General features: G+C 36.8%; 1 protein-coding gene across 1 annotated transcript; it reads left to right on the top strand.

Annotated features, from left to right (window-relative positions):
* Window positions 1-4,787: 4,787 nt before the first annotated feature.
* LOC143555391 (protein NUCLEAR FUSION DEFECTIVE 4-like) lies at window positions 4,788-8,950 on the top strand. Its single transcript, XM_077044954.1, has 3 exons — window positions 4,788-5,165; window positions 5,300-6,129; window positions 8,164-8,950. Exons 1-3 carry the CDS (start codon window positions 4,836-4,838, stop codon window positions 8,639-8,641), a joined length of 1,638 nt encoding a protein of 545 aa, XP_076901069.1. The 5' UTR covers window positions 4,788-4,835; the 3' UTR covers window positions 8,642-8,950.
* The last annotated feature ends 5,329 nt before the right edge of the window (window positions 8,951-14,279 follow it).

The raw sequence follows: 14,279 nt of genomic DNA, 5'->3' as shown, positions 1-14,279 counted from the left end.
ATTTCCAAACTCAAGGGTTAAAATTGTAAATTTTGTTTTCCTGACCCATCGCGATACGCGATGGATCAGAAGAGAGACCCATCGCGTAGCGCGATGGGTTGCCTGACACGTTTTGACACGTGTGCCACGTGGCAGATGATGGCACAATGTGTCGCCACATGGCAACACGGCCGCCACGTGGCAGGTCTACAAAGTGACTCACTTGGCCTACGTCGCGATACGCGACGGGTGCCAAGGAGGCCGTTGCGTACTACGACGGGCTTCCGAGAAATGCCTATAAATAGCAGGTTCGAGGTCTTCATATCTCACACCAAAAACACACCTACAACTCTCTCTCTAACATCTCTCTACACCTCGAAGTTCGTGCCATCGATCCATCTCGATAAGCGTACCCCGATTCCTCGATTTCCGTGCCATACCTCGATAATTGTGCCATACCCCGTCGATATTCCAAACAACTAAGATAGTGCAGTCCCGACATCCTGACGATCATCTCTAAGTACGTGTCGTGGAGTGTTGGTGCGTCTCGATAAGCGTGCCAAGGTGGAGTGTTGATCGAGGAAGGTTGGTAAAGAAAGCGACGTCGAAGTACTGCTCGTGTATCTAGGGTTTATAAGCCAACAAAGGTAGGCATAATGCCCGAATGAAATAATAATAAAATATTATAAAGGCCTAACCCTAAAGTCGAGGTTATACTCGATACCTCGAAAATAAAAAGAAATGTATAACAAAGAAAAGAAAAGAAAGAAATATAAATATATATAAATATATATGTGTGAATATATATAATTCTTTGTTAAGAATATTATTTAAGTAATATAGAGTATTCTTAAATAATAAAGAAAAGAATACGTTTCTTAAAGAAGAAGAAACGTAGGGTATTATAAAATAAACTAAAGGTTTATAAGTATTACTTTTTAACTAAAGGTTTTAAAGTAAAAGAATAAAAGAATCGAGGTGACGATTATAAAACTAAGACTAAAGGTCTTAAGCCGGATTGTATATCCGACTAATAAAAAGTTATACTCGTACTATAGGTGCGAGATAGCAAGGGAAAGACCCTCGGACGTTGTTGAAGCCGATCCAAAGCAAAAAGGTGAATACGCCACAAACTTTTACAAACTTGTTTTAAAATGAGTCAAATATGTTATATGAAAAACTTTACGTGAGATTAAGTATCTCTAAAAACATTGTAAATAAGAGTATAAGCCTAGCCCTCAGGACGTGGTATACGTTTGTCTGGATCCTTACACGCGATGGGCGCATAGCACCACACTTGGTTATAGTCACGCTCGCCTGCGAGGAGTAATGACCGTGTGTATACATACGGGTACTCAACTAGTCGAACGTTGCGGTGTGTGCTGGGGTGACCTAGAGTAGAGACTCAAGTTTATAATGATGTTTTAACTAGATTATTCCTAAGCCAAGATGGGTCGAGGCTTACGTGGTCTCGATGGGTGATCTAGTAAAGGAAAATATTTTAGCGTCAGCATATTCACCAGCATTCGTTGCTGACGTATTTTCTTAACACTTTGCAGGTAATCAGGAATAGAGCTTGAAAGAACGAAGTGCTCATGATTCCGATGGCTCGGATATTTTGTTGAACTTAATTATTAATTAAAATGGTGGTTTTGTAAAACTTATAACAAGTAAACTTAAACGAGACTTTTGTCTCGTCTTTTGTATTGTAAATATTTATAATCTAAATCCACATGTTTTTATAAGACTTTCGCATTAACCCGCAACTCTGATTTATTTATAATTGAGGTATCATTTGTTGATAACACTCCTAGGTCTAAGATGAGGGTGTGACATTTCTAAAGCTAGTTATCTGATATATTAAAAAGATGATAAATGAAGTTAAATAAAACAAAAACAATAAGGAATCAGAATTTATATGTTTTTATTCTATAGCTCGAACAAAATAATAAATAAATTATTAGTTAGAGATTTCTTATAATTTCTAAGTTTACCAAAAGAATATGACGGCGTACATAATGGAACCATCGAGCCCTTTCACGATATATTAGTTATTTTAATAAATTGAAGTTTTTCAGTAAGTTTAAGTGAGCCTTTAAAAGCCCAAGAAAAGCAAATAGGGCATCGCATTGTATATATCTGTTTCATCTTTATCATCCAAACAACACATCAATGAGAGTGAAACAACCACCGCATAGCCGGATTACAAATTTATGTTCATGCTACTTTTTCTTATATTTTTTTTTCATCGTACATTGGATTTCGAAATTCCACAGGGGTCGTTGTCAAAATTTCATAGGGGTTGGTCAGGATTTTAGCACAATAATAAACTAATTATTTTTTTTTCACAGGGATCGCCCGACCCCACATCATATAGGTAGTTCCGCCCCTGCTTATCTCTACCCATAAGAATAGAGAGGCTGTTTTCGGTGACACCCCCGGCTCGACTATAAGGTAATTAATAAGCTCAATAATTGATCTTGTAATTCTTTTAACGGCCAACAAACATAGGATGTCTATCTACTTTGTACGGGGTGACCCAATTACAAAAGGCCACCGCGAGTTGCCAACCCAGTCATACGGAACCCTTAAGCGCCTCCAAGTTATCTTTAGTTCCGGGGAAAACTCACCCACCCGAAATGTGGTAAAATCCGGACGCTCTCAGAATCGAACTGGAGATCACAAGTCTTTCGTCAGTGAGCCACTCATGTTCACCACAAATAAGCGGGGATTAAACTTGAGTTGTTATTGAATCATCAGTCATTAACAAGAGCTAGATGCACACAACCATCTAAAGAGGTATAATAGAAACATTAACAAGGGCTACACGAATCATTGTTCTCAGTAGGTTTGATGTTATAAACATTGTAATACGAATATAATGCAGCTTCAAGTTATTAGGATGTTTAACCGACATTGTTGGACGTAGACCATATCACACCTCGAAAACCTTAATTTAAGCAGCGGAAGACTTTTGACCAAGTCGTTCGGTTGTGACAATCGCCGATAGCCAATAATAATAAAGTATAATATAATAATAAACAAAGTTTGACTTTTCAAAGAAACTTTATTATTATTAAAATAAAAAGTTTACACGTGTATAAAAACACGGTTATTACATGTCCTATATTAATTTAATGGGTTTTATTTGTTTAGTTTAATTATTAAAAGAAAATAATAAAAAATGGTGACGTGACACTGGAGGGGCTACAACACCATTACACTCTAAAAGCAAATTCCTACAATTTGCTGACTGGACGTCATGTGTCGCAATTCGCCTAATTTGTAGTCCCTCCACTACGCATAGCCTTAGAGGGGAAACAACGTCAATGACATTGATGCAGCTAATTAGATGAATATATGAATCATGTGTGAAAGTCGACCTATAGCTAAACCAGTGGCAATGAGAATGGCAACAAGATAGCCGGTTTTACTTTTATATGCAAAACCACAAAAATTAAGTACCAAAATAAACCTTCTTAACTTTTAAATCACAATCACCCTTTACTATTAACTCATTATAAGCGTGTTAATATATTATAAGAATCTAAAGTCATTTTAAGTGTATAGATGTGCAAGTTAAATAAGATTTTTTAATATTTCTGGAAATTTATTTATTTCATGTTTTATTGTTGGATACAATAATATCATGTGAAGCATGTTTTCCTTAAATCACATGTATATGTGCTTTAGGTTTAATTATTTATAATATGGAACAGGTATTTCTATAATTTCGTTGATTTTAGACCGAATATCTTTGAAAACATGTTTTAAACTTAAAATCTTATGTTTGAATCGCTGAACAATTCTCAAGGTTAAACTAACAGTAGTGGGTTTGCTTTTAGATAATAAACTATATTAAAGTCTTGAGTATAAGGCAACATTACGGAAGACAAAAAAGGAAAAAAAAATTGCATGTTAAAGTTGTTTAACACATGCACTATTTTTGTTTTTCTTTTCCTAAATAACTTGTTATTTGTTATGCTTTAATTAGCCAAAATTGTTCCAAGTGTCGTGTTATAGTGTATAAAAATGTCAACGTGTATACTATCTTTTTTTTTTCTTTTATCATAGAAGGCATCAATATGTATGTGAAATTGTGAATCGATCAAAACTTGAAACGCATCGTTTCACATTGTGAAAACATACAAATTGACAAAATACATGAGTTCGTAGTGCACAAAGTTTGGGTTCATGAGTTGGTAAAATTCTCAATACTTCTCGTAGCTCTAAACGTATAAAAAGTTATTTTTGTATAACCTCTTTCATCGGTGCACGTCATCAACAACCTATTTCGCAAATGTTTGAAAATTACATTTCTAGAAATGACGGTTAGCCGTTATTCAAGTATAGGCAGCGATTGAAATGTTACGAAGTGTGTTTGCATCGCAGCTTTCAGTCTAATTTTGGTGACTATTTAAAAGGCAATTTTGTGCCTCGTGAACTAGCAATTTAACGAGGAAAGAAAGCAAATTAATGGTTGTCTACTATAAAGATCAAAGATGATATCGATGGGTAAAATCTTGGACTAAAGTTAAAACTCATGAAAAAGGAAAAAATAAAACCAAAATACGAGCCATTCTTGAGAAAAGAAAAAGATAAAATAAGGATTTTATCATATATTTTGAGTTTCTTTCTGGCAGTTATTTGCTTTTTCTCTTTATTATTCATAATATAAAATAAAGAAAACTAGTTGTCTTAGTGGTAAGTCGACATTAAATTTGGGGACATGGTTTTTCTGTAGTCGACGTCGATATTACTTTATATTAAAGAAATGCCAAGATGACACTATATATACTCATGCCTTTTGCAACCAATTAGTCGTACAATTCAACAAGCTCTTGAAAATTCCACAAATGGGTTTCTTGATCTCTCCTTCGTCTCCCGCGGGTAAATGGATCGGCTTCGTCACCGCGGTGTGGGTGCAAGCCATTTCGGGCAATAATTACACTTTCTCCAACTACTCTGACGCCCTTAAATCCCTAATGGCGCTCACTCAGCTCGAACTTAACAACCTCTCGGTCGCTAAAGACGTAGGAAAGGCTTTTGGTATCCTCGCTGGCCTCGCCTCAGACCGTATCTCACCTGCGGCCCTCCTTCTCATAGGCTCATTGGAAGGTGTTATTGGCTACGGCGTCCAATGGCTCGTCGTTAGCCAACGGATCAACCCGCTTCCGTACTGGCAGGTAATAAAAGTTGCAACTTGCAACATTTTATTAAGGGTACACTCAAGTTTGCATGCCATCCTACTATTACTATTACCAATATTAATATTATTAGAGCGTTTCATTAAACACTTGGTGTGCATTTTTTCATACAGATGTGTATATTCCTCTGTATGGGAGGAAACAGTACGACATGGATGAACACCGCAATTTTAGTAACGTGCATTCGCAACTTCCGGAAGAACCGAGGCCCGGTGACCGGCATCCTCAAAGGCTACCTAGGGTTAAGCTCCGCCATTTTCACCGATATCTGCACCGCACTCTTCAACAAAGATCCAGCACGCTTCCTCCTCATGCTCACTCTCGTCCCACTCGCCGTCTGTCTCACCGCCGTAATCTTCCTCCGTGAAATCCCGCCCTCGTCCACCGCGGCAGAGGAAAAATCCGAAACTCGTTACTTCGGTATATTCAACGTCATCGCCGTTGTCATCGCCGTTTACTTATTAATATTCGACATCACCGGCGAACACGGAACTACACTCTCACGAATATTCTGCGTCATTTTATTAATACTCTTAGCTTTTCCGATACTAATTCCGGCTTACCTCGCCGTTCAAAACCTAATCCGGTCTAATCTAAAAACCCTAGACGTTGAATCAACGGCAACGGAAACAGTAACGGAGCCGTTGCTTATAAAACAAGAAGAAGAAGTGATTGCAAGTGCAACGGAGGAGGTGCTGGAGAAACGGGCGCCGGTGATCGGAGAAGAGCACACGATGATTGAGGCGCTGAAGACCGTTGATTTTTGGATCTTGTTCACATCGTTTTTGTGTGGGGTGGGAACCGGGTTAGCGGTTCAGAATAATATGGCTCAAATGGGTTTGGCGGTTGGGTATGCTGACGTCTCCATATTCATTTCGTTGACCAGTATTTGGGGCTTTTTTGGTCGGATCGGCTCCGGCTCCATTTCTGAGTATTTCATGAAGTAAGTTTCTTACTTCTCTTCTCAAACATATCTAACTAAAAATAAACGTTTATAATTTATATTTTAACTGTGATATATAAGACGGTTACGTTAACACCTACCACACTAGCTCTATTAAATCTAACAAGCATTATGTATACATAATGGATTATAAAGATTAACCTGGTTCTCTTGCTAAAATTGATTTAGCATTAAACGCATCGGTTAACGGGTATTAATCAACGTGCAAATCATAAGGATGGTTTTATTTCCACAAATTATGTACTGTATTTTTGTAGAACTTGTTCTTTAATGTTAGATAAAAAGAGGAAATACATCTTCACCAGGACCTATGGCCTTAGAAAGGCCGGTTTTAATATAATACATTATATGAAAAGTTAGTTATAATATAGTTCTTTACACTAACTTTTATATAATTATCTAAAAAGTCTTGTGTATTGAATATATTAAACATTCTACCACGCTTGCAAGTGGGTTCATGCAGTAGATATTTTTTATATGCAAGTGGGTTCATGCAGTTTATAGATCACACGTCTCTTAAAACTCTGGCCCAACAATCTTAATCTCACCTATGCTATTAATTAATCATTATTTGGTTTGAATTCACGTTAAGGTGTTGTCACATATTTATGATCCAAAATATCTAAACTTTGTTATCACACCCAAAAGAAAAGGTGATTTTGAAAATTGAAAAGAATGTTACTTTAGTACTTTTTTGTTTGTTTACAAGATATTTAAATAAAGACCAGAAAACAAATAATGGTACAAATAAAGGAAGTTTTGCTGTATTTTCCATTACTTAAAAACGAACCAACCTTTTGGTCTTGTGGAAACCAAACCTAATCAGCTAACATTTGCTTAACGATTAAGGGTTGTGTGTCTTTACTTAGAAGTCGTTTTGAGTGTCTTACAAGACACTCGTTTGGTCATTTGATAGAATTAGAAAACCCTCTGTTGCCTTCCGTGCCGGCAAGGTTCACACTTAACTATGTTTCTTTTGTCACTTAATTATTATTTATTAGGTTCTGGTATTTTTGGGCTTTTAGTTTTTTTTGTCACATGATAATATATGAGATATTTGTGGGACCATGAATTAAATAATATAATGGATATTTGCAACTTCTAGCCTCTTTCCTACTTTTGTCACCAGTGGAGTCCGGGTAGGTTGGTGGGTGGGTGGGTGGAGTTGGGGGTACTGGGGGTAGGGGATGGGTGGGTAGGAGCGTGGGGGTTGGGGGATTATGCTCAAAAAAACGAATTTTAGACTTGCTTATCCGTACATAATGTGGCATATGCTTCAGTTTTGTTCCAATTCGTTTTGACCATCTAAAATTCAAAATTGGAAATATAAACATGTAACATGGAATATTGAAGTGTGAAACAACAAACTTAAAATAAAACACAAATAAATAAACCGAGTCGCTTATGAGATGCTTAAGAATAACTTATTACAGTTTGAGCTATGTTGCATATCAAATAAATAAGTTTGAGTACGGGCTTAACTAGTCCCGTAACTCTAAATAAAGGTTTCATTTATATATATAATTAATCTAGAATTGCATTATGATATTTGTTTTCATATATAAACATAATATATTATATGAAGTTCATTAAATTCTAATCTCTAGTTAATAATTATATAACTATTTGCACAAGTGTGACAATTCTACGATACCAAACCTATTTTTTTCAGTTTCTCTTATTCCACCCCTTCATACTTGTGCTAATAAAACATGACATATTAACTTATATGAGATATTTTACTTCAAATGTATTAAATTATTAAATGCTAACTTATATATAATGCAAATTCTATAATTTATCTCAAATATCATTTTATAACTCTTAAATTTTTAATACTAACTATTTAATATTACCTCTTTAGCATGTTTCTAACCTAGTTATAATCTATAACAAAAATCGTTGTACATTTATACAAATAAAACATAAAACAACTCTGAGTGTAAATTTATGTATCTTTAGAATACAATTATTATATTTTTGTGCTTAAAAAGTATTTTCTTTCAATAACAGGAAAGCCGGAACACCAAGGCCCATATGGAACGCAGCATCACAAATCCTAATGGCCGTAGGCTACGTTCTAATGGCCATAGCCATGCCTGGCTCACTCTACATCGGGTCAATAGTAGTCGGTATATGCTATGGAGTCCGGTTAGCCATCACGGTCCCAACCGCCTCTGAAATGTTCGGTCTCAAATACTACGGGCTCATCTACAACATCATCATCCTCAACCTCCCACTCGGGTCCTTCCTCTTTTCGGGCCTCCTAGCGGGATACTTATACGATACAGAGGCTACCCCCACACCTGGTGGGGGTAACACCTGCATCGGTGCACATTGTTACCGCCTCGTTTTTCTAGTAATGGCCATTGTGTGTGTCGTCGGGTTTGTGTTGGATGTTTGGTTGGCATTTAGAACTAAAGCTTTGTATACGAGGATTTACACGAACAGGAAGTCGAAGAAGGCGGTGGTGGCGGTTAATGGTCATTGATTATGGTTGTCCGGGCCGGGGTGGAAGGTTGATGGGTTTGGTTAATTCCCGGTGACATCCTTAGCCTATAAACATGAACACGGGTGGTGATTTCCACTTTCTTTAATATTGGAATTATTTGAAATTGTAAAACTTTTTTTTTTTTTTTTGGTATGAAGGATTCGATAGCTATGGATATGTTTTTTTTTTTTTTTTTTTTGGGTTTTGTATGTGGTGAAGTTTGTAAAATTAAGCCTGGTTTTGCATCTAGAGGACGGCAGGACCAATATTATAGGCTTGATGGTTTCAAGCATGCATCATTTTTTTAAGGATGTTGTAATAATTTATGTATATTGATTTTTGTTAATACTTCATGAGATTTTGTATTAATGTATGTAATTTTTTTATTTACATCTAGTGTACGATCTTTCTTTCGTATTATGTTTCTCTTGAACTTTTTTGTTTTTACGGTGAAACACTTTATCCAAATTAAAAAAAAAGAAAAAAAACTCTTTTATTAATTGTTGACACCAACTTATTTGCTTTTGCAATCAGGGAGACGGTTACACAGTATAGTTTTGCAATCACTTATACTTGGAAATTTGTAATGTAGTCACAAGTAACTCATCGAGTAAGAAAATCGTACTACCTGATAAAAATGAAATTCTTTATTGATACTTTCTAGCTTCGGGCCCGACTCTTCTTCTTTTCGTTCTCTTTTTAAGTTCTTCATACTTGATTTTTCTTCAAAACTTACTACAGAATGGTTTTTTTTTAAGTCACGCGCTACATAGAACTTCTTCTCTTCTTGTGTGTATATTAATCAAGTGATTCGTAGAGCCATTATTTGCATTTCAGAAATCCATGTTGCTACAACGAAGACCAAATGTAAGGTGTTGATTGGCTTCTTCTATGTTTGTCCTTATGGTTTTACCTATACATATACATTATTGTCGAAATATCTCCGGTTGGCACCTTTTGGTGTAAGTAAAATTGTGCATTTTGAGGTTGCATGTCGGGCCTTTATAGCTCCCCTACTCTGCATTGTTTCACCAAATCTTTCGGTTTGGGCAAAATGGGGTTCATGTGCATAGAGAAGGAAAAAAAAGTTGTCAGTGATGGCCTTCATATATTTTTATGATGATAATATGTTATATACGATGTTGCATGCAAATAATGATGTGCCACTCTCATAATCTCATATGCAAAAGGGCACAACATGATATTAAGACTATCAAGAAATTACCAAATGAATTCATCACTAATCGATCGACTATTAATCAACATCAGGGTCAGCTCCGAGAAAGCAAAATAAATTTTAGATCGAAGACGAAATTTTTTTGGGTCTTAAATAAAAGAGGTATTTTGTTGGGTTTATACAATTTAATTTTTATATGTGTGTTAGTTAGTTATATGGTTATAATTTCTGAGTTGTGTAAAAAACTTTTGTATAAAAATAAAATCAAACATGTTTAAAATAAGACTATAACCAATAACCTTTTGATTAGGAGTAACATCTATTTGCCTTTAGACGAATATAGTGGTTATGTAAGTGAATTTAAACATTAAATATACATATTGTATTTAATAAAAATACATCTAATTTAAAAAAAAAAGTTCAGGCCTAGCGGGGTGTCGGGCATGTGGCCGTCGACCACCTGCCACCCCCAATATTTATATACAAAAAATTATAAGTTTCGGTAAAAAAAAACCATTAAATGTACAAAAAGCAGCTTTATGATTTTTCTTATTTTTTAAGTTTAATATATATTTTTTACTTAGCATGTAATTGTATCAACCAAAACAAAAGAAATAATATTGCAAACTAAGATTTCTTAAAAAAAAAAAAAATACTTTCATGAAATAATAAATATAATAATAAACCATTAATTCATAAGCTGAAATATTAACCGTTCATGCCAAAGAGCGTTATAATTACGTGCACCATATGCAAATTCAACTCCACCGTTATCACTACAACAACTTCAATTCTATCATCTCTTTTAAATTTCATTATTTTACAAGAGAATTTTGTTGAAGTGGGAAAAAATATAAAGCAAAATATAATCTGACAAAGTTAAAATACAAATTTATCAGTTTTCTATAACTTTTTTGAAAAACATATGAGGAGATAAAATTTATTAGGAAATTATCAATTTTTTTTTACTATTTTGAAAATCATCAGAGGAGACTACATTTAGTAGAAAATTATCGATTTTTTCATACATTTTTTAAATTCATATGAGGAGATTAAATTCAACTGAAATGCATCCGATGAGATGAATTTCAATAAAACGCAAATATCATCTTTTTTTGAAAACTCACGGGCCAGACACATTTGAATGGAAAATCATGGTTTTTAAGCGGATGATTTTGGATTATAAAATAACGACGAAAACATATTTCAAATAAAATATATAGTCACCTTTACAAGTGTCATTACCTCATTAGTTATTAAAATATGTCGCCACGATTCCAAATGTATCGATAGAGATGAATTTTAATGGAGTAAAACTGGAATTTAGCAAACTTTTGAACTAATTTCAGTTTCTCTGTTATGATTTAGACTATTTTAAGAAGTCTTCATTTCTAAAATGTTATCTAAAACTAATAGTTATAAAAAGTATCACTAACTCAAACAAATCTTGTGAAATGTGAAATGAGTAACATTTGAGACTTAGAACGCTTTTACAAAATCAAAACCTTTTTAAAACAAAAATCACACTTCGAAATATATTTATGAAAATAGGACAAATATTCTATAAACATCAACATTATATTTGGTAAAGGGAGTATTCTTTTAAGAAAATTCAGATTTGATTCAAGACTATATTAGTCTCTTAATAAATAGTCTCTTCGTCCTAGTTAAAATGTCTTAGTTAAAAAAACACAAAGTTTAATGTAGATTAAATTATTGTTTTTTCGTTTACCAAATGACAATAATGCTCTTAAAAATTGGGTCAACAAATATTGTTTATTAATGTTAGTGGTGTGTGTTTAAGGGTAACTTAGAAATTGGCTAATAAATTTTGAAGGTGGACATTTGTAATTTGTAATTCTTTTTTTTTTCCTTTTAAAACAAGTTTAGCAAAGCGATTGCAATAAAGTGGTAGGTAAACGGGCAACAAGTTGCGCCGCAATCCCCTTTTGAATAGCAAGCCAACCCTACTAAAAACGAAACTTTGGGACCTAGGAGCTGAAGAGGTTCCGTGTACGACACACTGAACCCTACTCAAAAAATTCACAGCCTCTAGGGCCAGAAAATCAAATGGGAGGAAGACATGTTGATTCTCTAAACAAGCTTTCTCATGTTTAACAACTTTGTCTGATTCAGCCTTCAGCGCAGCCTGACCCACAACAAACCCATGGTCCCTAAGCCCAGCAAGAGGAGACACTCCTGTAAGATCCACACATGCGTGTTTTCCCCCTGCCCACCCGAACACAAGAATATCAGCTGGTTGTAAAGTAGACCTCCCTTCAAAAGGATCCGTGAGAAAGTTAACAGGGGCTTTCTTTTTAGCAGAAATCCCTGCCCGTTTAAGAACATCACACAGAACATCCCTAACCAAATCATGCCTGTATTTAAAGCCAGGTAATTATTTGCAATGCACCGCATGGTCTTCAAAAGAATCCAAATAGACCTTGCGACAAACTGGGCATGGCTCATCAGTTGGGAACATAGGGATCATTAACCGGTATTTAAGGATAGCCCGATACTCCAAACCCGACATATGTTGGCCCAATCCTTCAATGGGGATGACCGTTAGAAATCCTGAGCCCGAGGAGCCCGAAGGCATTCAAACACAGTCTTTTGGCGTGGGGATAGATCAAACTTCACTTCTAAACTATGGACGATTCCACTAAATAATTCACTCGCCACAACATGTTGGGCTTTAGGGGGGCGGGGCAGTGTCCTTATTAGAGAACCCGCTAAGATCAAAATCTGGAAGTGAAGTACGTAAACGATCCATCGCACACCCATAATCAGAGTCCAACCCATTAATATCACAACCCCGAAGAATATGGTCTTGCAAACACCACGATTGTGCTCTCGAAGCCACAAAAGCATATGTAGATACATCCTCGGCCGAACATAAACCCAACCCCCCCAAAACCGGTAGGTAGTGATGCCAACCTCCATCGGAGATCCCCGAAGAACGGACTCCCACAAACCACAATGTCCTCAATCGCCCTTTAAAGACCATTGTCAAATATAGAATCAGCTTCCCCCACATACATAGGTTGACACGTTCTCAAACCGAACAAAAGCTTTGCGACTCCCATACATGAGCGAAGCAAAAGAAGCTCGCATTGAGGATCCCGAAGTCTTGGGAGACAGCTCATCAATTCCATAACGCTAAATGTCATTTTCATAGCCAAACTGCTGATAAAACCCGCATTCCGGCTTACAGCACCGCCAAGGAGTTTCACACCTAGCCCCGGCCTTTCAATCCCACAAGGAACAACCCCTCCTGCACCTTCACCCCATTGCATGTTGGCCAAAATAACTCTGTTTTCTTAACGTTTATTTCAAGACCCAAACGAGGCCCCTCGCACCTGATGATATGTAATGCTTTGGCCACCTCTCTAGTGTCCGCGATAATCATACTTTCCTCCAAGTACCAAGCCTGAAAGAGAAGCTTGCACCGATCTTTGATTTGGTGAACAAGTGGATGCAAAAATAAGGCAAAAAGGAGAGGCCCAAGAGGGTCCCCCTGTTGAACCCCAGTGGTGGATTTAATGTAAGTATCACCCACATATAACCTAGCCGACTGCCCATATAAAAAATTCACCCCAAAGATAAATAGAAGGACATCGACTCCGAACCTCATATAGAAGGGTAGTCCTATCGACTAAGTTGAAGGAATTAGATAAATCAACAATAAGCATAGCCAATGACCCATCCGAATGAAACTAATTTAGAAACCTGTTCGCGCTATGGAGCACGACCTCTGCCCCACTAGGGACTCCCACCCCAAATTGAAAGTCACTGAGGTATTTAGCCATCTCCTTCCCGACACCCCTCATAGCCACCTTAGAAACCAACCGCATCCAAATGCCCCCCACAGCAATAGGTCTAATCACATTGCCCGGTTTAAGTTGCAGCGTAATGGGGCAGACGCAACAAACTCTGCCAACACCTTAGGACACCTTCCCCCAAAAATAAATTAACCACCACCGAAATAGCCTTGAGCAGACCATTCGCAATCGGAGACCCCTCTCCGCACAACGCATCTAAAATGTGTTGGGCTCGTAATCCGTCCCGCCTACACGAAGTCCCTTTAGGGAAGGATTTAATGCACCCCAAGCACACTATCAACGTCCCACAACAAGGGGAGGCTCATAGAGAAAGAAGCAGGCACATATCGGAGGGGCCATGACGGGATGCTTAGACAACAATGCGTTCAAAGTATCCTTACCGAAAGGTGTGACCCCTGAAGAGCATAAAACTTTGACCGCAGCAGTGAAATGTCCATCCGCAACTTTCCGCAAACATTGTTTAACATTGGCGCATAACCTAGGAGTTATCAGACTTGGGGACCAACGCATCGCCGCCCCGGGCATCCTCAAAGGGTTGGTGAAAAAGCGATAGAAGAAGCTCAAAGAACCGTCACTGTCACCCCACGCTGATAGCGCCCGTTGAATACTTCGGCATTGC

The sequence above is a fragment of the Bidens hawaiensis genome, unplaced genomic scaffold (genome assembly GCF_021521415.1).
Source record: "Bidens hawaiensis isolate Kalapana, Puna unplaced genomic scaffold, B.hawaiensis_p1.1 tig00018123_1, whole genome shotgun sequence".
NCBI classification, from domain to species: domain Eukaryota; kingdom Viridiplantae; phylum Streptophyta; class Magnoliopsida; order Asterales; family Asteraceae; genus Bidens; species Bidens hawaiensis.
This window is presented reverse-complemented; position numbering and strand designations above follow the sequence as displayed.